Source organism: Anomaloglossus baeobatrachus, chromosome 1, assembly GCF_048569485.1.
Source record: "Anomaloglossus baeobatrachus isolate aAnoBae1 chromosome 1, aAnoBae1.hap1, whole genome shotgun sequence".
Lineage (NCBI taxonomy): Eukaryota > Metazoa > Chordata > Amphibia > Anura > Aromobatidae > Anomaloglossus > Anomaloglossus baeobatrachus.
In genome coordinates, this window is record NC_134353.1 from 695,309,782 (window position 1) to 695,336,249 (window position 26,468).

General features: G+C 52.7%; 1 protein-coding gene across 1 annotated transcript in view; it reads left to right on the plus strand.

The window, feature by feature from the left end:
- The window catches only part of RNF10 (ring finger protein 10), a 50,571-nt gene that overhangs the window by 8,896 nt on the left and 15,207 nt on the right, over window positions 1-26,468 (plus strand). The window contains exons 6-7 of the mRNA XM_075320554.1: window positions 22,294-22,430; window positions 25,900-26,060. Coding sequence (XP_075176669.1) covers window positions 22,294-22,430; window positions 25,900-26,060 — 298 coding nt within the window. The remainder of the gene's footprint in view (window positions 1-22,293; window positions 22,431-25,899; window positions 26,061-26,468) is intronic.

Below are 26,468 nucleotides of genomic sequence, written 5' to 3' on the forward strand. Positions count from 1 at the left end.
CCTAAGACTCTTATGCCTGTACTGTAGCTTCCTCTGTTAATGACACTGATCACTTCTTGTACCCATTCATACATAGGGCAAGGAGATTAAAGGGAACCTATCACCATTTTTTGGCCTATAAGCTGCGGCCACCACCACCAGGCTTTTATATACAGCATTCTAACATGCTGTATATAAGAGCCCAGGCCGGGGGTATAACATAAAAAAAATACTTTATAATACTTACCAGTCGCGCGGTGGGCCTTATGGGTGTGTTCGGTGCCGGCGGTGCCTCTTTCAGCCATCTTTGCTCTCCTTCTCTAGCCGCTGTGCAGGTAGGATCCGACGTCATACACACTCGCCGGCATTCTGGTCCTGAGCAGGCGCACTTTGATCTGCCCTGAGCAGGGCAGATCAAAGTATAGTAGTGCGCCTGCGCAGGACCGGCGAGTGTGTAGGATGTAGACGCGTCATGCACCCAGGCTTCAGAAAGAGGACGAAGATGGCCGAAAGAGGAGTCGCAGGCACCAGACAATGGAGACTCCCATATGGCCAACCGTGCAACCGTTAGGTTAGTATTATAAAGTGTTTTTTTTATGTTATACCCATGGCCTGGGCTCTTATATACAGCATGTTAGAATGCTGTATATAAGAGGCTGGTGGTGGTGGCCGCAGCTTATAGGCCGAAAAAAGTGGTCACCGGTTCCCTTTAATGTTATATGTCGAATTTTTTAGCAACTTCACAAACCAAATATAATTGAAAAATCTGTTACCTGGAAAAATATCCATGAAATTGTTCTAGATCCTATCAGTCTAGTAACAAAGTAGTCATGGGAATGACTACCATAATATACTGAATCTGAATGATGGGACATACTGGTCCTAATCTAAGCCAGTAGACAGAATGAACTACAACTTGGCGTTGTGGACCTTTTTGCCATTATCCAAAGTGGGAATGGCTTCAGGGACCTGGCTTCCAGTATAGGTTTAACACATTTTATCTTGACCAGTTTAAGCTATTTACTGGCTCTGGCCGATAACGTGATGTACAATAGGGCATACAAACTATGCCACTGTATAACTAGAGGCATCACATTTTTGAAGAGCAATCACTGGATGGCAACTTGACTGGTAGAGCAGGTGGCACTAGTTAAAGGGCAGGGCACTTACCATTGTGGGGATCATGGGCACAGCGCAGGGAAGGAGAGACTGAGGGAGATGAATAATAAGGGAATGGAGCTGGTGATAACACATCGGAGCAGTGCTGTGCAGCCCATCAAATGTAGCATTAGTATCACAAGACTGTGATACCACCCTGTGGTGTGAAATGGGCACAACCAGAATAAAAATTTGTAGACTTTTTAGAATGTTTTTTTATAAAAGTGAAATGTGACAAAACTGGAAACATCTTAGAGAACCTGTCACCAGGATTTCTTTGTCGCTCCATTGGGAGACCCAGACAATTGGGTGTATAGCTATTGCCTCTGGAGGCCACACAAAGTATTACACTTAAAAGTGTAAGGCCCCTCCCCTTCTGGCTATACACCCCCAGTGGGATCACTGGCTCACCAGTTTTGTGCTTTGTGCGAAGGAGGCAACACATCCACGCATAGCTCCACTTTTTAGTCAGCAGCAGCTGCTGACTATGTCGGATGGAAGAAAAGAGGACACATATAGTGTCCCCAGCATGCTCCCTTCTCACCCCACTGTATGTCGGAGGTGTTTGTAAGGTTGAGGTACCCATTGCGGGTACGGCGGCAGGAGCCCACATGCTGATTCCTTCCCCATCCCTTTTTACAGGGCTCTGGGTGAAGTGGGATTTACCGGTCTCCAGGCACTGAGACCGTGCTCCATCTACAGCCCCTGGAGAAGATGCTGGATGGAGCGGAGTACATCAGGGACATGGCCCTGCTTCCTCAAGGTACTCTGTGTCCCCGTGCATTTGGCGCTCACACCGCAGCATGCTGGGTGTTGTAGTGCGCCGGGGGACATCAGCGCTGCGGCGCCTGTGCCATGGCCTCATTCAGCTTTGCTGAAGCAGGCTCACTTATGGGAATTGGTCGCGCCGGCCGCTGGGACTGCGGCGCGGCTGGCACTTGTAGTGCGCCGGGGTCTTCAGCGCGGCCTGCGCTTTTACGGCGGCCGCGCTGATAACTCGAGTCCCCGGCTTTTGCGGCCTGCTTCCGTTCGTTCCCGCCCCCAGACCTGCCAGTCAGGAGAGGGGCGGGACGCTGGCCACTTCTATGATTCGGTCGCGCCGGCCGCTGGAACTGCGGCGCGGCTGGCACTTGTGGTGCGCCGGGGACTTCAGCGCGGCCCGCGTTTTTACGGCGGCCGCGCTGATAACTAGAGTCCCCGGCTTTTGCGGCCTGCTTCCGTTCGTTCCCGCCCCCAGACCTGCCAGTCAGGAGAGGGGCGGGACGCTGGCCACTTCTATGAATCGGTCGCGCCGGCCGCTGGAACTGCGGCGCGGCTGGCACTTGTGGTGCGCCGGGGACTTCAGCGCGGCCCGCGCTTTTACGGCGGCCGCGCTGTTAACTCGAGTCCCCGGCTTCTGGGCCTAGTCTCCCTTCGTTACCGCCCACAGCCCTGACAGTCAGGGTAGGGGCGTGACGCTGCATAGAGCAGAGCTGAGAGCTGGAGTATGTTTTGCATACTCCACCCCTCTCACTGTGTGCACTGTGAATCCGGATTCCCGCACTTTCTCAGGCACGCCCACGGCTTCCTTCTCTACAAGGACACCGGCAGCCATTAGTGTCAGTTCTGTACGATACAGAGACAAGTGTGGAAGACCCTGGCATTCTGATAGTCACACAATCGCTGTAACAGGCGTTAAGCAGCACCTGTGGTGCTAACCCCACTAGTGCAGAAGTGCACTTATAGATATGCTTGTACTATATACATTGCACTGTTTGGTCGCACGTTGTATATACCCTCCTGGATTATGCGGAGGAGTTATCAGCATATTCTCTGTGTAAAACAAAGGTGCAGAACCACATGTTTTTCTATACAGCTGGTACAGCATGTACGGCTATACGGCCGGCAGGTACATAGGCTCCCATTGTATGCACTAATGGCCAGGGGATGAGGACGGTGTCTGCAGTATTTACTGACAGTTTTTCTGAGACTATGGCTATGATACTAGAAGCCTAGCAGTCCGGACATGTCTCTCACAATATGGGCACTGTTGAGTCATTGATCCATGGCCCCCCTCAGTGTGAATAACTAACAGCTCCGGGAATGTCACACGCATCCCAGAGTCACGGCTCTGCACGGACGTCAGTCCCAGACAGCCTAAGTGGGCTCGCTATGAGCGGCCTCGGTTTCATCAGGGTCCTAACAGAAGGACTCGCTGTGTAATGAGGCGGAAGTAGCGGCTCAGGATTCTGATCCTGAGACCGCTCTCAATCTGGATACACCTGATTGTGACGCCATAGTAAATAATCTTATAGCGTCCATCTATAGAATGTGGGTTATTTCTCACAGCTCCTCCAGTGGAGGAGTCAGCTTCACGTATTTTTCTGGACCACTCTGCCTTCAGAGAGGCAGTCCAGGAACACCACGCTTATCCAGATATGCGCTTCTCCAAACGGCTTAGGATACACGTTATCCCTGTCCCCTGACTTGGTCAAGGACTGGACCCAATGTCCCGAGCGGCATCCTCCAATCTCCAGGCTTGTAGCTAGATCCATAGTTGCAGTGGGAGATGGAACTGCAAACTCAAAGATGCCACTGACAGACAGATGGATCTCTGGTCGAAAGCCATCTATGAGGCTGTCGGCGCACCGTTGGCTCCGGCATTCTCTCCCTTGGGGCACTCCAAGCTATTTCAGCTTGTCTTACACAGATTGACACGGTTACACGTACATCTGTGCCGCAGGTGGCATCCTTAACCTCTCAAATGTCTGCATTTGTTTCTTACGCGATTCAGGTTGTCCTGGACTCTGCGAACCGTGCGGCGGTAGCCTCCGCTACTCCGTGTTTTTAAGCAGAGCCTGGTCTGCTCGTTAAGTGAATGGAAGGCAGATTCTGCTTCCAAAAAAGGTTGCCTAACCAGTTGCCTTTTTCTGCTGACCGACTGTTTGGTGAGCGTTGGATGTAACCATCAAACAGTCCAGGGGTAAGGATTCATCCTTTCCTCAGCCCGGACACAACAAACCCCAACAGAGCAAGAGGCAGTCGGGGTTTTCGGCCTTTTCGAGGCTCGGGCAGGTCCCATTTTTCCTCGTCCAATGTGGACTCAAAAGGATCAGAGGAGCTAAGATTCTTAGCGGGCTCAGTCTCGCCCAAAAAAGCGACAGTCTGAAAACCCGCTTCCAAGGCGGCTTCCTCATGACTTGCGGCCTCGGTCGGTAGCAGGCTCTCCCGCCTTGGCGATATTTAGCTGCCATAGGTCAATGACCATTGAGTGTGAGGCATTCTGTCTCACGGGTACAGGATAGAGCTCACTTCTCGTCCTCCAACTCGATTCTTCAGAATTTCTCCACCTCCCGGCCGGGCCGCTGCTCTCTGCAAACAGGGTGCACTCTATAGGCAGAAAGAGTGATGACCCCCGTTCCTCTTCAGGAACAAGGTCACGGTTTTTACCCCAAATTCTTGGCGGTACCTATAACAACGGGCCGTTCCGTCCCGTTCTGGATCTAAAAATGCTCAGCAAGCTCGTGGACACCAGGCGGTTCCGGATGGAATCCCTCCGCCATGTCATCGCCTCAAGGTCCCAAGGATATTTCCTAGCATTATTAGGCATCAAGGATGCTTATCCACACGTGCCGATTGATCCAGAGCACTAGCGTTTCTACGCTTCGTTATAGGAGACGAACACCCTCTGTTCGTAGCTCTACCTTCCGGCTAGCGACAGTCCAACTGGTCTTCGCCAAGGTCAGGGCAGCAGTAGTCACAGTCCTGCACTCTCAGGGTCACTCTGTGGTCCCGTATTTAGACGATCTACTTGTCAAGGCACTCTCTTAGGAAACATGCCAACACTGCCCGAACGTTGCGCTGGAGACTCTCTAGAGTTTTGGGTGGATCATCAACTTTTTAAAGTCAGATCCGACCCCGACCCTATCGATAACATATCTAGGCATAGAGTTTCTTACTCTCTCAGCGATAGTGAAGCTGCCGCTAGACAAACAGCATTCACTACGGGCTGCAAGCTCTTCTTTAAGAACCAGTCGCACACATTGAGACGCCTCATGCACTTCCTACGTAAGATGGTAGCAATGGAGGCAGTTCCTTTCGCGCAGTTTTACTGCGTCCACTACAATGGGACATTCTCCGCCAATGGGACGAGGAGTCGACGTCCCTCAACAGAGTCGTCGTTCTTTCTCAGGCGGCCAAGGAATCTCTACGGTGGTGGCTTCTTCTCACCTCTTGGTCAAAAAGAAGGTCCTTCCTATCCCCGTCCTGGGCGATAGTTACGACAGACGCGAGTCTATCAGGGTGGGGAGCAGTTTTTCTCCACTACAGCGCTCAGGGTACGTGGACTCAGCAAGAGTCCACTCTTCAGATCAATGTTCTTGAACACAGAGCAGTGTATCTTGCCCTACAATCCTTCCAACAGCGGCTGGAAAGCAAGCATATCCGACTTCAGTCGGACAGCTCCACAGCGGTGGCATACATCAACCACCAAGGAAGAACGCGCAACCGGCAAGCCTTCCAGGAAGTCCGGCAGGTTCTGATGTGGGTGGAAGACACGGCATCCACCATATCCACAATTCACATCCCAAGTGTGGAAACTAGGAAGCTGACTTCCTAAGTCGCTGAGGTGTGGCCGAAAGAGTATGGTCTCCTCACCCGGACGGGTTTCAGGAGATCTGGCGCCGCTGACAGAGGCCGGACGTCGATCTAATGGCGTCACGGCACAACAACAATGTGCCAGCTTCATGGCACGGTTTCACAATCATCGAGCTCTGGCGGCAAACGCCTTAGTTCAGCATTGGTCGCAGTTCCAGCTACCTTAGGTGCCACCTCTGGCATTGTTGCCCAGAGTACTGCGCTAGATCAAGACCGACTGCGGCCGCGCCATCCTCGTCGCTACAAATTGGCCGAGGATGTTGTGGTACTCGGTTCTGTGGTGCCTCACGGTAGGCTAACCGGGGGCACTACCAGACCAATCAGACTGGCTGTCTCAAGGGCCATTCTTCCATTTGAATTCTACGGCCCTCAACCGGATGGTGTGGCATTGAGTCCTGGAACCTAGTGTCGTCAGGATTACCTCAGGACGTGGTTGCCACCATGAGACAGGCTAGCATACCAACGTCCGCCAAGATTGACCACAGGACGTGGAAGATGTTCTTATCTCGGTGCTCGGCGCAGGGTGTTTCTCCCTGGCCGGTTGCATCGTCTATGTTTCCTTCCTTCCTGCAATCTAGGTAGGAAAATGGGTTGTCGCTCAGTTCCCTTTAGGGACAAGTCTCAGCGCTATCTGTATTTTTTCAGAAACAACGACTTCCTCAGGTACGCACGTTCCTACGGGGAGTTTGTCTTCTCAGCACTCCGTACAAGCGGCCGTTAGAGCCCTGAGATCTGAACAAGGTTCTAATTGCTCTCCAGATGCCGCCTTTCGAGCCTTTGAAGGATGTCTCCCTTCCCGTTTTTCACGGGAAGTGGCCTTCTAGTAACGGTCTCGTCTCTTAGGAGAGTTTCCGAGCTAGCAACGCTCTCATACAAACTCCCTTCCTGGTCCTTCACCAGGACAGGGTAGTTCTGCGTCCGGTTCCGGAATTTCTCCCTAAGGTGGTATCCCATTTTCATATCAATCAGGATATCACCTCACCTTCTTTGTGTCCTCGTCCAGTCCATCAATTTCAGAAAGATTTGCATCTGTTGGTTCTGGTGAGAGCACTCAGGTTCTACTTCCCGCATGGCGCTCCTGCGCCACCCGGATGCACTCTTTGTCCTTGTCGCTGGTCGGCGTAAACAGTCGCAAGCTTCCAGATCCACCCTTGCTCGGGGGCTCGAGGAACCAATTCTTGAAACCTACAGTTCTACTGGGCTTCTGGTTCTCTCAAGGCCGAAGGCCCATTCTACCAGAGCCGTGGGTGCATCCTGGGCATTACGGCACCAGGCTACGGCTCAGCAGGTGTGTCAGGCACCCACCTGGTCGAGTCTACTTACTTTTACCAAGCATTATCAGATGCATACCTACGCTTCGGCAGACGCCAGCCTAGGTAGATAAGTCATTCAGGCGGCGGTTGGCCACCTGTAGGAGAGGGCCGTTTGACGGCCCTATCATGAGGTATTCTTTTACCCACCCAGGGATTGCTTTTGGACATCCCAATTGTCTGGGTCTCCCAATGGAGCGACAAAGAAGAAGGGAATTTTGTTTACTTACCGTAAATTCCTTTTCTTCTAGCTCCAATTGGGAGACCCAGCACCCGCCCTGTTTTCTCGGGGTTTTTCTGTTTATTCGGGTACACATGTTGTTCATGTGGTATGGTTCAGTTCTCCGATGTTTCCTCGGATTGAATTGGTCTTTAAACCAGTTATTGGCTTTCCTCCTTCTTGCTTTGGCACTAAAACTGGTGAGCCAGTGATCCCACTGGGGGTGTATAGCCAGAAGGGGAGGGGCCTTACACTTTTAAGTGTAATACTTTGTGTGGCCTCCAGAGGCAATAGCTATACACCCAATTGTCTGGGTCTCCCAATTGGAGCTAGAAGAAAAGGAATTTACGGTAAGTAAACAAAATTCCCTTCTTTCCCTTACAAGCTGCAGCCATCACCTATATTCCCTAATCTACAGCATTCTAGATGACTGTATAGAAGTCCTCCAAGTCGCTCTGTAGAACATAAAACTACCTTGTATTATACTCCTGTAGGGTGGTCCGGTCTAATGAGAATCGCTGGTCTTGATCCGGCGCCTCCCCTTGTGATTGCCGTTCTTTTCTGCTTCACGTGGATGACGCGTCCTACAGTGTCTTATATCGCACTTCTCTGCCATGCTGAGGGCAAAGTATTGTAGTGCCCTGGCAGACTTTGGCCTCTCCCTGCCCCTGCACATTACAGAATTCTGCTCTGCCCGCAGCAGGTAGTGAAGTGTACATGAACGGGAGCACAATGGAGGCCTGTGTGGGGATGACTTGGGACACGTCCTCCACACGAATAAATGAGGATGACCATTAAAAGAGAGGAAGCATCGAATAAAGACCAGTGACACCCATCAGACCAGACCGCCCTGCAGGTGAGTATAATAAAAGGTCTTGTTATACAGAGCAGCCTAGGTACGCGTATACAGAAATCTGGAAGGCTGTATATAAGGTCTCACTAGTGGTGGGCGCAGCTTATAGGGGACAAATCTGGTGACAGGTTCCCTGAAATTTTCAAAGGTTTAAAATTTATGGGGACGGGTTAAATACTTCTAATTTATATTTCTTTTTCGCTCCTAATTGGGAGACCCAGACAGTGGGTGTATAGCTACTGCCCTCTGGAGGCCGCACAAAGAACTACACTTAAAAGTGTAAGGCCCCTCCCCTTCTGGCTATACACCCTCCCGTAGGAGTACGGATTCCTCAGTTTTAGCTTTGTGCGCAGGAGGTCAGACACGCACGCATAGCTCCATTGTTTTTAGTCAGCAGCAGCTGCTGACTATGTCGGATGGAAGAAAAGAGGGTGTGAGGTAAATCCGGAGATATGACGATAAATCATGATATTCAAGTATGTCAGGAAGCCCTCTCCTGGTGTCACCCCCCCTTTCCTTCACACAACTGGTTTAGCAACAAATCCCATGGCCATGTCCTGTGATATGGAAATTAGGTGGCTTAGGGACAATGGACACAGGATGACTCCCTGCCGTCACCCTGTAGTAGGAGCTGCTAGCTAGTTAGCAAGGCTATGGAAATAGCCAGACAGAACGACTCCAGTAAAAAATGGTTCATATCTCGCAAGCCATATTTCCGATAAATATGGCAACCATAAAAATGGTGTCTCCGCATGTGGACGATGCCGGCACCCCCTTTTTATGGGAGCAGGACATTGGGAAATGCCCCAGGCGTGATATCAGCCAATGGGGAACTGGCAGACAGGTCATGAGTCCCCTCGTTCTGTAGCTAAATTCATAACTGTCACAATGAGAGCATTGGCGTCCGCCTACGACGCTCCCAGGCCAAGTTATGGCCATATTCCATGTTGTGGATTTTGTCCATAACTCCAGCCAGGGGTGGAGCAGTGCTTCCCTGTGAGGTCACTAAGGTAGGAGGGGACCTGGATTGCCCAGGTTGATAACCCTACTTCGGCCATTTTCCAGTGTTCTTCTGCTCGGGGGCCTGGTTGGGAAAGACCTGTGAGGGAGTTCCTGGAAACCTGGCCTACAGCGCCCCCCTGTGGCCAGACGCAACAAGGTAACTGCTGGAACTGTGTATGCCTGTTTGTAACCCATGCTTTGATTGTAACTGTACTCTGACATATGTATATTCTGTAGATTCCCTATTGTATATATTGTAGTTCTAGTGTGCTTTAGGCCGATTAAATTATATAATTAATCTTGGGCTGTTCTGTTATCTCGATCTTGAATCCCACGTCTGTGTGTTCGGCTAATAGTTACCGTGAAGCGGTTGGTGGCAGCGAGTTGTGCCAAGGATTATTGTGGGGAGGCCAGTGAGATTCGGGAAGATATTATATATTCCGCCCGCGGAGGTCGGGGGAATATATACCCTACTCTCACCGGGGACCCTTCAATAATCGGCATAAGTAGTATAGCGGCCTCCTTGCTTATTGTCGGGCAATTCCATAATTGGCCTGACTATAAGAGGGGCGCTAGAGAGCGCGTCACGTGCTCTGTCTGTCGGTCGGGAGGTATAAAGGAGGGGTGACCCCCACTTGTTACCCCCCGATTGTGACGTACTGGTAGCCAGCGCGGGGGATTTCTGAGTGACCCCCCCGGTGGTTTGTGACATATTGGTGGCATAGCGGTGGGATCGAGATAATAGTGTGTGTGAGTGTGAGACCCATACTCCCAGACACTAAAGACTGCCTGCAGCAGCTGTGGCTGCTGGGGTCTTCAGACTAGCTCAACACTAGAGTGTCAGAGTGCAGATACTGTAAGGTGTGTGGAGGCATCAGGTGTCAGTTCTGTGTCAGTGACCAAAAGTCTGCAAGAATGGCTGATGGCACCAGGAGCAGAGCTATGCAACTGGCCAATGCTAAGGCAGGAGCCGAAGAGAGGGAGGACGGTGCTGTGGACAGCAATGAGGAGGTTGCCCACGAGTCCTCCAGGAGCTCGACGCCAGAAAACCGTTCTGCCGAGGACATTGCACAACCTGGCACTGCTGGACAAGATGAGGAGGAGCTCACCCAAGGTTCCTCAACGAGCCAGATGCCAGCCCTCCGCTCTGAAAGGGACAGTGAATCACCAGGCTCCGCAGCGGGCCGCAGATCACCACGTGCCATTCCACCGAGCCTGGGAGGCTCGGATAGCCTTCTTCAAATGGCTATGGCCCTTCTCCAGGCTGGAGACCAGGAGGGCTACAAGGGACTCCTGGCAGAGCGCAGGGCAGAGCGGCAAGCAGCGCGTGAGGCTGAGGCTGCGGAGCGGCAGGCAGCGCGTGAAGAGCGCCAGGCAGAGCGTGACTACCAGCTGCAGCTAGCTCAGCTCCGGCCCTCATCAGCCACACGTGACCTTCAAGACACCAAACTTCCAAAGGTCCGTGTTGAGGACCTCCCAGTGCTGGAGAAGGATGGAGACTTGGACTCTTTCTTGACTGCGTTTGAACAGACTTGCTTGCAGCACCATCTGAACAAGGACCAGTGGGCCAAATACCTGACCCCCCGTCTAAGGGGTAAGGCCCTGGATATCCTTGGGGACTTGCCTGCTGAGGCAGATCAGGGCTACGACACCATCAAGCGGGCCCTGATCCAACAGTACAACCTCACTCCGGAGTCCTACCGCAAGAAGTTCCGGACCCTGCAGAAGGGACCAAAGGACTCCTGGGCTGACCACAGGCGGGCACTTGCCCGAGCTGCCGACCACTGGACCCAAGGCCTGCAGCTTTCCACCGGACCGGAGATCCTGGACTTGTTCATCACGGAGCAACTTTTGTGGAACTGCCCTGAGGATCTCCGCCAGTTCATCCGAGACCAGAAGCCAAAGGGGTCCACGGCTACAGCTGCCCTTGCCGATGACTACACCAACAACCGGGCCCCTGAGGCCAGGAGAGCGGCCACCAGCAGCACCTGGAGAGGGGGTAAGATGAATTCTGCGACTGCCCCACCTGCCCCTAGACTGCAGGGGGTGTCCCCCTCAACTCCCCTCTCCAGGCCCGTGGCAGAACCAAGACGGTGCCACCAGTGCAACCTACCTGGACACTTCAAGGCCATGTGCCCTCAGCGTCCCAAGGCCCCGGCTCCATCCCCGTCCCAAGGGCCGCCCAAGGTGTATTGTGTGGGTGGGGGTGGTGGTAGGTCCCTGGACAGCTTCCAACCTGTCACCGTCGGCCGGTCTGTGACCATAGGACTGCGAGACAGCGCCTCGGAGGTGACTCTGGTGCGGCCTGAGATGGTGTCCCCCCAAGACTTGATCCCTGGAAAAACCCTCGCTGTCTCCGGGATTGGAGGCACTGACCCGGCGCTGCCTGTTGCTGACATTTATGTGGACTGGGGCGCAGGGCGGGGGGTGAGGGAGGTGGGGGTAACTGATCGGATCCCTGCAAACGTGCTACTTGGGACAGATTTGGGGCAGATAACCTCCCAGTTTGGGCCCCCCCCAAGGGCTGAACCTTCAGCCCGTACTGACATGACTCCTAACAATGTTAATGTGTTATCTATGAATGATGTAAGGGAGGAGGGAGTGAACTCTGATATTTCTGCTTGCATAGACACCATAGACACACACTCAGCTGCAGCTGTGACAGGGGAGGGGGTCAGAGAAAGGTGTGACAATGCCTCTACAAGTAACCAGCCTGTGAGCTGGGATCTGTTGCCCTCTGCAGGGATAAGCAGAGAGCAGGGTGCTGCAGGGGGAGGACCAGTGTGTGGGGTGGGGGCTACCACAGCAAATGTGGGGTCCCCAGAGATTTCACAGCGGGGTTCTGTTGCTGCAGGAGGGGAACAGGCAGGTGAGATTGGGGCCGGTCCAGGAGCGGAAGTGCTCCCAGGTAAGATCTCGGTGCATGGTTCCCCCACAACCGGGGTGTCAGGAAGCCAGGTAGGTCTGCCTGAACCGGCGACTTGGTCAGGAACGGAGGAGGAGCAGGCACGACCCACGGTCGCAGCGGCTGTGGCCGCTGTCACCCGCAGTGGGAGTGCTGGAAGCCAAGGGGCCTCCCGGAGGTCCGATAGCTCTTCCCCTTCTGACCAAGTGGCAGCCGAGTCAGGTGGAGGCCAGGACACAGGTCCCGGGGTACTGACTGAAGATGTGACAGTCTCGTCGATTCTGGCCACATCTAGTCAGGGGTTTCAGGCAGCGTTAGAAGCTGACGACAGCCTGAAAGCTCTTAAGGAGCAGGCGGCACAGCCTCCCTCGGACTCGGACCCGGAGCGAGTGGTCTGGGACCAAGGACGGCTGTACCGGGCCACGGTCCAGCAGGGTTCACCGGAGGCGTGGCCCAGGGACCGACAGTTGGTGGTACCCTATCCGTTCCGGACGGAGTTGTTGCGGATCGCACATGAGATTCCGATGGCCGGACACCTAGGGATCGCTAAGACCAAGGCAAGGTTAAACCAGCATTTCTACTGGCCAAAAATGGGGGCCGATGTGGCTGCCTACTGCCGTTCGTGTGAAACCTGTCAGAGAGGGGGGAAGGCGGGGCCACGCCCCAAAGCCCCACTAGTATCTCTGCCAATCATCGATGAGCCTTTCAGGAGGGTGGCTGTGGATCTGGTCGGCCCGCTGGCCATCCCCAGCAGCTCCGGGAAACGCTTCCTACTGACGGTAGTGGACTATGCCACCCGGTACCCAGAAGCAGTGGCCTTGTCGTCCATTCGGGCTGACAAGGTGGCCACCGCATTGCTGGAGATTTTCTCCCGAGTGGGTTTTCCCCAGGAAATGCTCACTGACCGGGGGACCCAATTCATGTCCCAGCTGATGGAGGCCCTCTGTAAGCAAGTCCAGGTGCGACATCTGGTGGCCAGCCCGTACCATCCACAGACTAATGGCCTGTGCGAGCGGTTCAATGGCACCTTAAAGCAGATGCTTAAGATGTTGGTCGACTCCCATGGGCGTGACTGGGAGCGGTATCTCCCACACCTGTTATTTGCTTACCGGGAGGTTCCACAGGCCTCAACAGGATTCTCACCGTTTGAGCTCCTGTACGGGCGACGTGTGCGGGGCCCCCTGGCTCTGGTGAAAGAGGCTTGGGAAGGGGATTTGGCCACCCCTGGAGTGTCGGTTATCGAGTATGTCATGCGCTTCCGGGACAAAATGCAGGCCTTGACGCAACTGGTACACGACAATATGGCTCAAGCCCAGGCCGATCAGAAGCGTTGGTACGACCAGAACGCTTGTGAGAGGACCTACCAAGTGGGTCAAGAGGTGTGGGTACTGGTCCCCGTACCACAGGACAAGCTTCAGGCAGCCTGGAAAGGCCCATACCTCGTGTACCAGCAGCTCAACCCTGTAACGTACCTGGTCACCCTGGACCCTGCCCGTGGAAGGCGGAAGCCCTTCCATGTGAACATGATGAAGGCACATCATGAGCGGGAGGCATGTGCGCTCCCCGTGTGCAACCTGCCCGAGGAGGGAGAAGCGGAAACCCTCTTGGATATGCTAGCCCAGGTTAGGGCAGGCGGATCCATTGAGGATGTGGAGGTTGGCCACCAGCTCTTGGAAGACCAACGGTCCCAGCTGTGGGCCACCCTCCTCCCCTTCCGGGGGTTGTTTACCAACCAGCCCGGAAGGACTGACTTGGCTGTCCATCACGTGGACACTGGGGATCATCCCCCGATCCGGCGTTCAGCATATCGGGTCTCCCTGGAGGTGCAGCAACACATGCGCCAGGAGATTGACGAGATGCTGAAGCTGGGGGTGATCCAGGCATCCAACAGCGCTTGGGCCTCGCCTGTAGTCCTCGTCCCTAAGAAGGACCGAACCACTCGGTTCTGCGTGGACTACAGGGGGCTCAATGCTGTCACGGTCGCCGATGCGTACCCAATGCCACGCATCGATGACCTGCTCGATCAGTTGGCCGGGGCTCAGTACCTGACCATCATGGACCTGAGCCGGGGATATTGGCAGATCCCCCTGACTCGCAAGGCCAGGGAACGCTCTGCCTTTATTACCCCATTTGGACTGTACGAGTCCACGGTGATGCCATTCGGGATGAGGAATGCCCCTGCCACTTTCCAGCGGATGGTCAACACCCTGCTCAAGGGACTTGAAGGGTACGCGGCCGCGTACCTAGATGACATTGCCGTCTTCAGTCCCACCTGGGAGGACCACCTAGAGCATCTAGCACAGGTGCTCAGGCGGATCCACCGGGCAGGTTTGACCATCAAGCCGGGAAAGTGTCAGCTGGCCATGAGCGAGGTCCAGTACCTCGGTCACCGGGTAGGCGGGAGAACACTGAAGCCCGAGCCTGAGAAAGTGGAGGCCATCGCATCCTGGCCCACCCCCAGGACCAAGAAGCAGGTGATGTCCTTCTTGGGGACCGCTGGGTACTATAGGAGGTTTGTTCCATGCTATAGTAGCCTGGCAAAGCCCTTGACGGACCTCACCAAGAAGAAGCTGCCCTCTGCAGTCGATTGGACAATGGACTGCGAGACAGCCTTCCGGGCCCTAAAGGACGCCCTGTCCAGCCCGCCCGTGCTACAGGCGGCCGACTTCACGCGGCCGTTTGTAGTACAGACCGACGCCAGTGACTTCGGCCTCGGTGCGGTGCTCAGCCAGGTGGACTCTGCGAGCCAAGAGCACCCAGTCTTGTACCTGAGCAGGAAGCTGTTACCAAGGGAAGTTGCCTATTCCACGATGGAGAAGGAGTGCCTGGCCATAGTGTGGGCCCTGCAGCGTCTGCAACCCTATCTATACGGGCGCCACTTCATCGTGGAGACGGACCACAATCCCCTCAGCTGGTTGCACACCGTCTCTGGGACGAATGGGCGATTGTTGCGATGGAGCCTTGCGCTCCAGCAATACAACTTCACCATTCGCCACAAAAGGGGCCGTGACCACGGTAACGCAGACGGGCTGTCCCGACAAGGAGAGGTCGCGGACGGGCGCACGGGGGAACACCGGAGTGTGCTGCCCCCTAGCGCCCTCAAAAGGGGGGAGGTGTGAGGTAAATCCGGAGATATGACGATAAATCATGATATTCAAGTATGTCAGGAAGCCCTCTCCTGGTGTCACCCCCCCTTTCCTTCACACAACTGGTTTAGCAACAAATCCCATGGCCATGTCCTGTGATATGGAAATTAGGTGGCTTAGGGACAATGGACACAGGATGACTCCCTGCCGTCACCCTGTAGTAGGAGCTGCTAGCTAGTTAGCAAGGCTATGGAAATAGCCAGACAGAACGACTCCAGTAAAAAATGGTTCATATCTCGCAAGCCATATTTCCGATAAATATGGCAACCATAAAAATGGTGTCTCCGCATGTGGACGATGCCGGCACCCCCTTTTTATGGGAGCAGGACATTGGGAAATGCCCCAGGCGTGATATCAGCCAATGGGGAACTGGCAGACAGGTCATGAGTCCCCTCGTTCTGTAGCTAAATTCATAACTGTCACAATGAGAGCATTGGCGTCCGCCTACGACGCTCCCAGGCCAAGTTATGGCCATATTCCATGTTGTGGATTTTGTCCATAACTCCAGCCAGGGGTGGAGCAGTGCTTCCCTGTGAGGTCACTAAGGTAGGAGGGGACCTGGATTGCCCAGGTTGATAACCCTACTTCGGCCATTTTCCAGTGTTCTTCTGCTCGGGGGCCTGGTTGGGAAAGACCTGTGAGGGAGTTCCTGGAAACCTGGCCTACAGCGCCCCCCTGTGGCCAGACGCAACAAGGTAACTGCTGGAACTGTGTATGCCTGTTTGTAACCCATGCTTTGATTGTAACTGTACTCTGACATATGTATATTCTGTAGATTCCCTATTGTATATATTGTAGTTCTAGTGTGCTTTAGGCCGATTAAATTATATAATTAATCTTGGGCTGTTCTGTTATCTCGATCTTGAATCCCACGTCTGTGTGTTCGGCTAATAGTTACCGTGAAGCGGTTGGTGGCAGCGAGTTGTGCCAAGGATTATTGTGGGGAGGCCAGTGAGATTCGGGAAGATATTATATATTCCGCCCGCGGAGGTCGGGGGAATATATACCCTACTCTCACCGGGGACCCTTCAATAATCGGCATAAGTAGTATAGCGGCCTCCTTGCTTATTGTCGGGCAATTCCATAATTGGCCTGACTATAAGAGGGGCGCTAGAGAGCGCGTCACGTGCTCTGTCTGTCGGTCGGGAGGTATAAAGGAGGGGTGACCCCCACTTGTTACCCCCCGATTGTGACGTACTGGTAGCCAGCGCGGGGGATTTCTGAGTGACCCCCCCGGTGGTTTGTGACAGAGGGCCCATACAGGGCTCCCAGCATGCTCCCTTCTCACCCCACTGTATGTCGGAGGTGTTTGTAAGGTTGAGGTACCCATTGCGGGTACGGCGGCAGGAGCCCACATGCTGATTCCTTCCCCATCCCTTTTTACAGGGCTCTGGGTGAAGTGGGATTTACTGGTCTCCAGGCACTGAGACCGTGCTCCATCTACAGCCCCTGGAGAAGATGCTGGATGGAGCGGAGTACATCAGGGACATGGCCCTGCTTCCTCAAGGTACTCTGTGTCCCCGTGCATTTGGCGCTCACACCGCAGCATGCTGGGTGTTGTAGTGCGCCGGGGGACATCAGCGCTGCGGCGCTTGTGCCATGGCCTCATTCAGCTTCGCTGAAGCAGGCACACTTCTGGGAATCGGTCGCGCCGGCCGCTGGGACTGCGGCGCGGCTGGCACTTGTGGTGCGCCGGGGACTTCAGCGCGGCCCGCGCTTTTACGGCGGCCGCGCTGATAACTCGAGTCCCCGGCTTTTGCGGCCTGCTTCCGTTCGTTCCCGCCCCCAGACCTGCCAGTCACGAGAGGGGCGGGACGCTGGTCAGTGCATCAGCGCTGAGGGCTGGAGTCGTTTTTACATACTCCAGCCCTCACAATAGGCACAGAGGGGACACTGTTTCCCGCACTTTTGTTTGGGAACTCCCACGGACCGCCCCTCTCCACAGACGCCGGCAGCCATTCCTGCTGACACGCTGGGCTGCAGAGGGGAGCCGGGGAGACCCAGACAAGGAATCTTCGCCTCTTACCCGCTATTCAGCGGGCGGTAAGCAGCCCTCAGGGCTCACCCCCTCTTGTGCCAGTAGTATTCTTAGTATTTTGTTTTTACAAATACTTGGTATTACATAGCGCTGGTCGCCCTTTGGCTATAGACTCTCTCACATTGCAGAGAGCCAGCAGCATGTCGTCCGTAAAACGCAAGGGTGCCAAGGCACAGACATTATATGCTTCCTGCACCGCATGTGGGACTTTTCTACCGGCAGGCTCCACGGACTCCCATTGTGTGCAGTGCTCGGCCCCTGCGGCGCTTGCACAGCCGGGGCCTCTGCTGGACGTGACCCAGGGTGTACCACCTGTGAATGCTGTCCAAGTGACAGGAACTGAGTTTGCAGCTTTTGCTGACAGAATGTCTCTCACTATGTCACAAATTCTTGACACATTGCGAGCTAGGCCTGTACTTCAGGCCACGGACACTGTGCAATCATTGCCCCCTGGTCCCCCTCAGCTGAATTACCTCCAAGCTCCGGGACGGGCATATACACCTCAGGGTGAAGACTCTGACTCGGACGATGGCCCAGGGCAGCCTAAGCGGGCTCGCTATGACGGGCCTTCACATTCATCTCAATGGTCAGGATCCCAGCGAGATGAATCTATGGGTGATGAGGCGGACGTAACTGACCAGGATTCTGATCCTGGGACCGCTCTCAATCTAGATACACCAGATGGTGACGCCATAGTTAATGATCTTATATTTAACATCAATAAGATGTTAAATATTTCCCCACCAGCTCCTCTTGTAGAGGAGTCAGCTTCGCAGCACGAGAGAATCCATTTCAGATACCCTAAGCGTACATTAAGCACTTTTCTGGACCACGCTGACTTTAGAGACGCAATCCAGAAACCCCACGCTTATCCTGAAAGGCGTTTTTCTAAACGGCTTAAAGATACACGCTATCCTTTTCCCCCTGAGGTGGTCAAGGGTTGGACCCAGTGTCCAAAAGTGGATCCTCCAATTTCCAGGCTTGCAGCTAGATCCTTGGTTGCAGTTGAAGATGGAGCGGCACTTAAAGATGCCACTGACAGGCAGATGGAGCTCTGGCTGAAATCCATCTATGAAGCGATTGGAGCGTCATTAGCGCCTTCTTTTGCGGCCGTATGGGCACTCCAAGCTATCTCAGCCGGGCTTGCGCAAGTCGACTCAGTCACACGTGCATTTGCCCCGCAGGTAGCACCATTGACCTCGCAAATGGCGGCATTCGCGTCGTACGCGATTAATGCTGTTCTTGACGCTACAAGCCGCACGGCAGTGGCGTCAGCCAACTCCGTTGTTTTGCGTAGGGCCCTGTGGTTGAGACATTGGAAAGCAGATTCTCATTCCAAGAAGTGCTTAACCAATTTGCCTTTTTCTCGTGACCGATTGTTTGGAGAGCGTTTGGATGAAATCATCAAACACTCCAAGGGTAAGGACTCATCCTTACCGCAACACAGACAAAACAAACCCCAACAGAGGAAGGGTCAGTCTGGTTATCGGTCCTTTCGAGGACCGGGCAGGTCCCAATTCGCCTCGTCAAAAAAGACTCAAAAAGACCAGAGACGCTCAGATCCTTGGAGGTCTCAGTCACGCCCAAAAAGGACAGCCGGAGGAACCGTTGCCAAGACGGCGTCCTCCTGACTTGCAGTCTCCGATTCCCACACCCGCGGTCGGTGGGAGGCTTTCCCACTTTGGCGACATTTGGCTGTCACGCGTCAAAGACAGTTGGGTGAGGGATATTCTGTCTCACGGGTACAGGATAGAGTTCAGTTCTCGTCCGCCAACTCGTTTCTTCAGAACTTCTCCACCACCAGACCGAGCCGATGCTCTGTTGCAGGCGGTGGCCGCTCTAAAGGCGGAAGGAGTGGTGACCTCCGTCCCTCTTCAGGAACAAGGTCACGGTTTTTACTCCAATCTGTTTGTGGTCCCAAAAAAGGACGGATCGTATCGACCCGTCCTGGATCTAAAGTTGCTCAACAGACACGTAAAAGTCAGGAGGTTCCGGATGGAATCCCTACGCTCCGTCATAGCCTCAATGTCTCAAGGAGATTTTCTAGCATCAATAGATATCAAAGATGCGTATCTCCACGTGCCGATTGCACCAGAGCATCAGCGTTTCCTACGCTTCGTCATACACGACGAACACCTGCAGTTCGTAGCGTTACCTTTCGGTCTGGCAACAGCCCCCCGGGTCTTCACCAAAGTCATGGCAGCAGTAGTAGCTGTTCTGCACTCGCAGGGTCACTCGGTCATCCCGTATCTAGACGACCTGCTTATAAAGGCACCCTCTCAAGAGGCATGCCAACACAGTCTGAAGGTGGCACTAGACACTCTCCAGAGTTTCGGGTGGATTATCAACTTTCCAAAGTCTCATCTAACCCCGACCCAATCTCTGACTTATCTTGGCATGGAGTTTCATACTCTCTCAGCGATAGTGAAGCTTCCACTGGACAAGCAGTGCTCGCTACGGACTGGAGTGCAATCTCTCCTTCAGAGCCATTCGCACTCGCTGAGGCGCCTCATGCATTTCCTAGGAAAGATGGTAGCAGCAATGGAGGCAGTCCCGTTCGCGCAGTTTCATCTGCGCCCTCTACAATGGGACATTCTACGCCAATGGGATGGGAAATCGACGTCCCTCGACAGGACTGTCTCCCTCTCTCAGACTGCCAAGGACTCTCTGCGTTGGTGGCTTCTCCCCACCTCATTGTCACAGGGAAAGTCGTTCCTTCCCCCGTCCTGGGCAGTGGTCACGACGGATGCGAGCCTATCAGGGTGGGGAGCGGTGTTTCTCCACCACAGGGCTCAGGGGACGTGGACTCAGGAAGAGTCCACCCTGCAGATCAATGTTCTGGAAATCAGAGCAATCTATCTTGCCCTGCGAGCCTTCCAACAGTGGCTGGAAGGCAAGCAGATCCGAATTCAGTCGGACAACTCCACAGCGGTGGCATACATCAACCACCAAGGGGGAACACGCAGTCGGCAAGCCTTCCAGGAAGTCCGGCGGATTCTGACGTGGGTGGAAGACACGGCATCCACCATATCCGCAGTCCACATCCCAGGCGTAGAAAACTGGGAAGCAGACTTTCTCAGTCGCCAGGGCATGGACGCAGGGGAATGGTCCCTTCACCCGGACGTGTTTCAGGAGATCTGTCGCCGCTGGGGGATGCCGGACGTCGATCTGATGGCGTCACGGCACAACAACAAAGTCCCGGTTTTCATGGCACGGTCTCACGATCACCGAGCTCTGGCGGCAGACGCCTTAGTTCAAGATTGGTCGCAGTTCCGGCTACCGTATGTGTTCCCACCTCTGGCATTGTTGCCCAGAGTGCTCCGCAAAATCAGGTCCGACTGCCGCCGCGCCATTCTCGTCGCTCCAGACTGGCCAAGGAGGTCGTGGTACCCGGATCTGTGGCACCTCACGGTAGGCCAACCGTGGACACTACCAGACCGTCCAGATTTGCTGTCTCAAGGGCCGTTTTTCCATCTGAATTCTGCGGCCCTGAACCTGACTGTGTGGCCATTGAGTCCTGGATCCTAGCGGCCTCAGGTTTATCTCATGAAGTTGTTGCCACAATGAGACAGGCTAGAAAACCATCCTCAGCTAAGATCTATCACAGGACGTGGAAGATTTTCTTAGCGTGGTGCTTGGCTCAAGGGTTTTCTCCCTGGCCATTTGCATTGCCAATTTTTCTTTCCTTCCTGCAGTCTGGGTTGGAAAAAGGTTTGTCGCTTAGCTCTCTTAAGGGTCAAGTCTCCGCGCTATCCGTATTCTTTCAGAAGCGCTTGGCACGGCTTTCTAAAGTACGCACGTTTCTCCAAGGAGTTTGTCATATCGTTCCTCCTTACAGACGGCCATTGGAACCCTGGGATCTGAACAAGGTTCTCATTGCTCTCCAGAAGCCGCCTTTCGAGCCTTTGAAAGAGGTTCCCCTTTCTCGGCTTTCACAAAAGGTAGTTTTTCTTGTGGCGGTCACGTCTCTTCGAAGAGTGTCCGAGCTAGCGGCGTTATCTTGCAAATCTCCCTTCCTGGTGTTTCACCAAGACAAGGTAGTACTGCGTCCAATTCCAGAGTTTTCTCCCAAGGTGGTTTCTTCCTTTCATCTCAATCAGGATATCACTTTGCCATCTTTGTGTCCGCATCCAGTTCACCAATTTGAAAAGGGTTTACATCTGTTGGACCTGGTGAGAGCACTCAGGATTTACATTTCTCGCACGGCGTCTCTACGCCGTTCTGATGCGCTCTTTGTCCTAGTCGCTGGGCAGCATAAGGGATCGCAAGCTTCCAAATCCACCCTGGCGCGGTGGATCAAGGAACCAATTCTTCACACATACCGTTCTGCTGGGCTTCCGATTCCATCTGGACTGAAGGCCCATTCTACCAGAGCCGTGGGTGCGTCCTGGGCATTGCGGCATCAGGCTACGGCTCAGCAAGTGTGCCAGGCGGCTACCTGGTCGAGTCTGCACACGTTTACCAAACACTATCAAGTGCATACCTACGCTTCGGCAGATGCCAGCCTAGGTAGACAGGTCCTTCAGGCGGCGGTGGCCCACCTGTAGGAAGAGGCTGTCTGACAGCCCGTTCATGTGGTATCTTTTTACCCACCCAGGGACTGCTTTTGGACGTCCCACTGTCTGGGTCTCCCAATTAGGAGCGAAAAAGAAGGGAATTTTGTTTACTTACCGTAAATTCCTTTTCTTCTAGCTCCAATTGGGAGACCCAGCACCCGCCCTATTTGTTCTTAGGGTTTCGTTTTCGGGTGCACATGTTGTTCATGTTGTTTCTTAAGTTCTCCGATCTTGTTATCGGATTGAATTTGTTTTTGAAACTGTTATTGGCTTTCCTCCTTCTTGCTTTGGTACTAAAACTGAGGAATCCGTACTCCTACGGGAGGGTGTATAGCCAGAAGGGGAGGGGCCTTACACTTTTAAGTGTAGTTCTTTGTGCGGCCTCCAGAGGGCAGTAGCTATACACCCACTGTCTGGGTCTCCCAATTGGAGCTAGAAGAAAAGGAATTTACGGTAAGTAAACAAAATTCCCTTCTTTCTTTTGTTTGCAGTGTTGCTGCGACAGAGCGACCACTTTATTCTGTCGGTGGCAGCATTACAATGCAGCTGATGAGGAGGGAGAAGGGTCTGCTGGTGGCTATGCCCAAATCTAAGTGGATAAAACTGGATGAGCCGGTCCACTTGGGAGGTAAGAAATCCACACTTTGCTGGTTTTGCAGACATTAGGGCATATTGTAACTAGTGTAGATACATTTAGGCTATGTTCACACATCGCCCCAATTTGAGGCTATGGCCCCAAAAAACCGCACCCGCAGCAAAAACACATGCATTTTTGACCAATGCGTTTAAGTCAAATTTGACTGGAAGGGCCCAAAAGCTCAAACACAAAATTGACATGCTCCATCTTTAAAAATGCAGTCAAAGATGCCCAGTGTGGACTGCAAAATAAACTTTGCTGGGGAAGGAAATCTATGCATAAAAGATGCACGGTGTGAACACAGCCTTAGACTAGTCACTAGATGGTCTTAGGCTATGTGCGCACTAGGCGTTTTTGCCGCGTTTTTAGCGGCGTTTTTACCGCGTTTTTGTGCTGAAAACGCAGTGACATTGCTTCCCCAGCAATGTCAATGGGTTTTCAGAAGTGCTGTCCTCACACAGCGTTTTTTTTTTAGCTGCGTTTTTGTGGTGACCACAAAAACGCAGCATGTCAATTATTTCTGCGTTTTCCACTGCTTTTTTCACTCATTGAATTCAATGAGATGTTAAAAACGCAATGAATAACGCATATAGCCGCGTTTCTATGACTAAAAACGCAGCTATACACGCAAGGGGTGGGCACTACAGTGACGTGTACAGGAAGAGGATTCCTTCTGTTGGTAAACACAGAAGCATGAATCCTCCCGGTACCGTCACCGCTGCGTCCACCTCCCGTCCTGTGCATGTCAGCTCCGTGCGGCGCCATGTCTGGGCGGGAGGTGGAGGCAGCGGCGAAAAACAAAGTGAACAGTAGAAAAAAAAAAAATGTCATATACTCACCTGTCCGCAGGGTCCCGGTGCCATGCCCGCTCCCATCTCCTCCCGGTCCCGCCGCTCTGGCTGAGTGCAGTCTCCCCGGGGCAGGACCTTGCTTGCAGGACCTGGCTGTGGATCACCTGATGCAGTCACCTGACGCATCAGCTGATCGTAGTCTCGCCGGCTTTTTCGCGCCCGGCCGGCTATCAGCTGATCCTGCCGTCAGGGGACTTCATCAGCTGATTACCGGCAGCGATCGGACGGGATCATACTCCTGTCCAATCGATCGCTCCAGGAGCTGCCGGTAATCACCACAGCACATAAGTGAGTATTATTTTTTTTTTTTTTTTTTTTTTTTTTTTTTTTTTTTCTACTGATGCATCAGCTGATTGTATAATCGGCTTTTATACAATCAGCTGATGTGTGATGGGATTCAGGCACTTGATCCTGACACATCATCTGATCGCTTTGCCTTCCAGCAAACCGATCAGATGATATTGGATCCTGATTGGACGGCGCGGGACCCTGACCCAGGATTACTGCGGAGGGGGGTTTATTTCAATAAAGATGGAGTCACTAATTGTGTTGTGTTTTATTTCTAATAAAAATATTTTTCTGTGTGTTGTGTTTTTTTTTTTATCATTACTAGAAATTCATGGTGGCCATGTCTAATATTGGCGTGACACCATGAATTTCGGGCTTAGGGCTAGCTGATAATATACAGCTAGCCCTAACTCCATTATTACCTAGCTAGCCACCCGTCACCAGGGCAGCTAGAAGAGTTGGATACAGCGCCAGAAGATGGCGCTTCTATGAAAGCGCCATTTTCTGGGGTGGCTGCGGGACTGCAATTCACAGCGGGGGTGCCCAGAAAGCATGGGCACCCTGCACTGTGGATTCCAATCCCCAGCTGCCTAGTTGTACCCGGCTGGACTCAAAAATTGGGCGAAGCTCACGTCATTTTTTTTTAAAATTATTTCATGAAATTCATGAAATAATTTTAAAAAAAAGGGCTTCCCTATATTTTTGGTTCCCAGCCGGGTACAAATAGGCAGCTGGGGGTTGGGGGCAGCCCGTACCTGCCTGCTGTACCCGGCTAGCATACAACAATATGGCGAAGCCCATGTCATTTTTTTTTTTTCTTTTTGGGCAAAAAACTGCATACAGTCCTGGATGGAGGATGCTGAGCCTTGTAGTTCTGCAGCTGCTGTCTGCTCTCCTGCATACACTAGTGAATGGAGGATGCTGAGACTTGTAGTTCTGCAGCTGCTGTCTGCTCTCCTCCATACACTAGTGAATGGAGGATGCTGTGACTTGTAGTTCTGCAGCTGCTGTCTGCTCTCCTGCTTACACTAGTGAATGGAGGATGCTGAGACTTGTAGTTCTGCAGCTGCTGTCTGCTCTCCTGCATACACTAGTGAATGGAGGATGCTGAGACTTGTAGTTCTGCAGCTGCTGTCTGCTCTCCTGCTTACACTAGTGAATGGAGGATGCTGAGACTTGTAGTTCTGCAGCTGCTGTCTGCTCTCCTGCATACACTAGTGAATGGAGGATGCTGAGACTTGTAGTTCTGCAGCTGCTGTCTGCTCTCCTGCATACACTAGTGAATGGAGGATGCTGAGACTTGTAGTTCTGCAGCTGCTGTCTGCTCTCCTGCATACACTAGTGAATGGAGGATGCTGAGACTTGTAGTTCTGCAGCTGCTGTCTGCTCTCCTGCATACACTAGTGAATGGAGGATGCTGAGACTTGTAGTTCTGCAGCTGCTGTCTGCTCTCCTGCATACACTAGTGAATGGAGGATGCTGAGACTTGTAGTTCTGCAGCTGCTGTCTGCTCTCCTGCATACACTAGTGAATGGAGGATGCTGAGACTTGTAGTTCTGCAGCTGCTGTCTGCTCTCCTCCATACACTAGTGAATGGAGGATGCTGAGACTTGTAGTTCTGCAGCTGCTGTCTGCTCTCCTGCATACACTAGTTCTGCAGCTGTCTGCTCTCCTGCATACAATGAACATTTTGAAGAAGGAAATGACATCAGACCTTTTTTTTTTTTTTTTTTTCATCAACAATCTTTAATGGCATTGTGCACTGATTAAAAACGCAGTGAGCAAAAACGCAGCAAAAAACGCACCAAATCGCGGCAAAAACGCATGCGTTTTTGCCGCGTTTTTTTAGCCGCGGGTGCGTTTTTAGACAAAAACGCACATAAAAACGCAGCGTAAAAAACGCCTAGTGCGCACATAGCCTTATATTGGACCTGGTTCATCCTGTTTGAATGTGACATTTTCTGTCCACTTATTTGTTAGCTTACTTTGTGGCAAAAATTTGCTCAATTTTTTTTTTTTATTTTTTTTTGTTGCATGTTAATCCACACCCCTTTGCTGCTAAATCTCACCACGTTTGCCATGCCCCCCATGTCAGTCCACAGGTACTAAAGGGTGTAAATATGGGGCAGGTCCCAAAACAGTTTCAAACTGTGGCTGATTCCTGGAGCATTTAGTTTGACCCCATAGACTGCTTCTTCCATCAGAAGTTTCCAACGTACGACTGATCTGGATGTTTACTTTGTCCTCTCCCACCGCCTCAACCCCCTTTCCGTAAGTGTAATTGCTAAACTGCCCAAACTTTTTTTTTTTTTTTGTCTTAGATGAGGAACATTTCATGTTTTCCAAGCTACTTCTGGCAACAAAAGCCCAGATACTCAACCAAGTGATTTCCGTGGAGAAGGCCGCCCTGCTCGAGCAGTACAGCATCGAGGGGGACACCCCAGAAGCCTGTTTTATTGAAGCTGCCATTCAGGAGTTGAAGGTGCGAAATGATGCATGAATATGCACAGTACTTAGCAGAAGCTATGGGTGAGGGGTATTTTTCAGGATAATATGCAGTAGAATGGTCTCATGTTGAGAAAATGCCTTGAATATACTTACTCTGCATATGATGGGAGCAGATAATGTTGGGTGTTTTTAAAGACCGGTCGGCAGGTTTTTAGACCTGTAATGATTACTTTCATACCAGTTTTATTATATCGGTGTATGTATGTATGCATGTTCTCATGCACATGTGCCCTCAACTGGGTGGGCTTAGAGCTCCATAGACTCGTTCCCTCTCCTTCCTCCCGTTGCCAGCATCCTGCCACTGATTTACAGGTCACTCTTCAATATTGCGCAGGCGGTGTCATTCCTGGAGATTGCATAATGGTCTTGCAACACCTTCAGG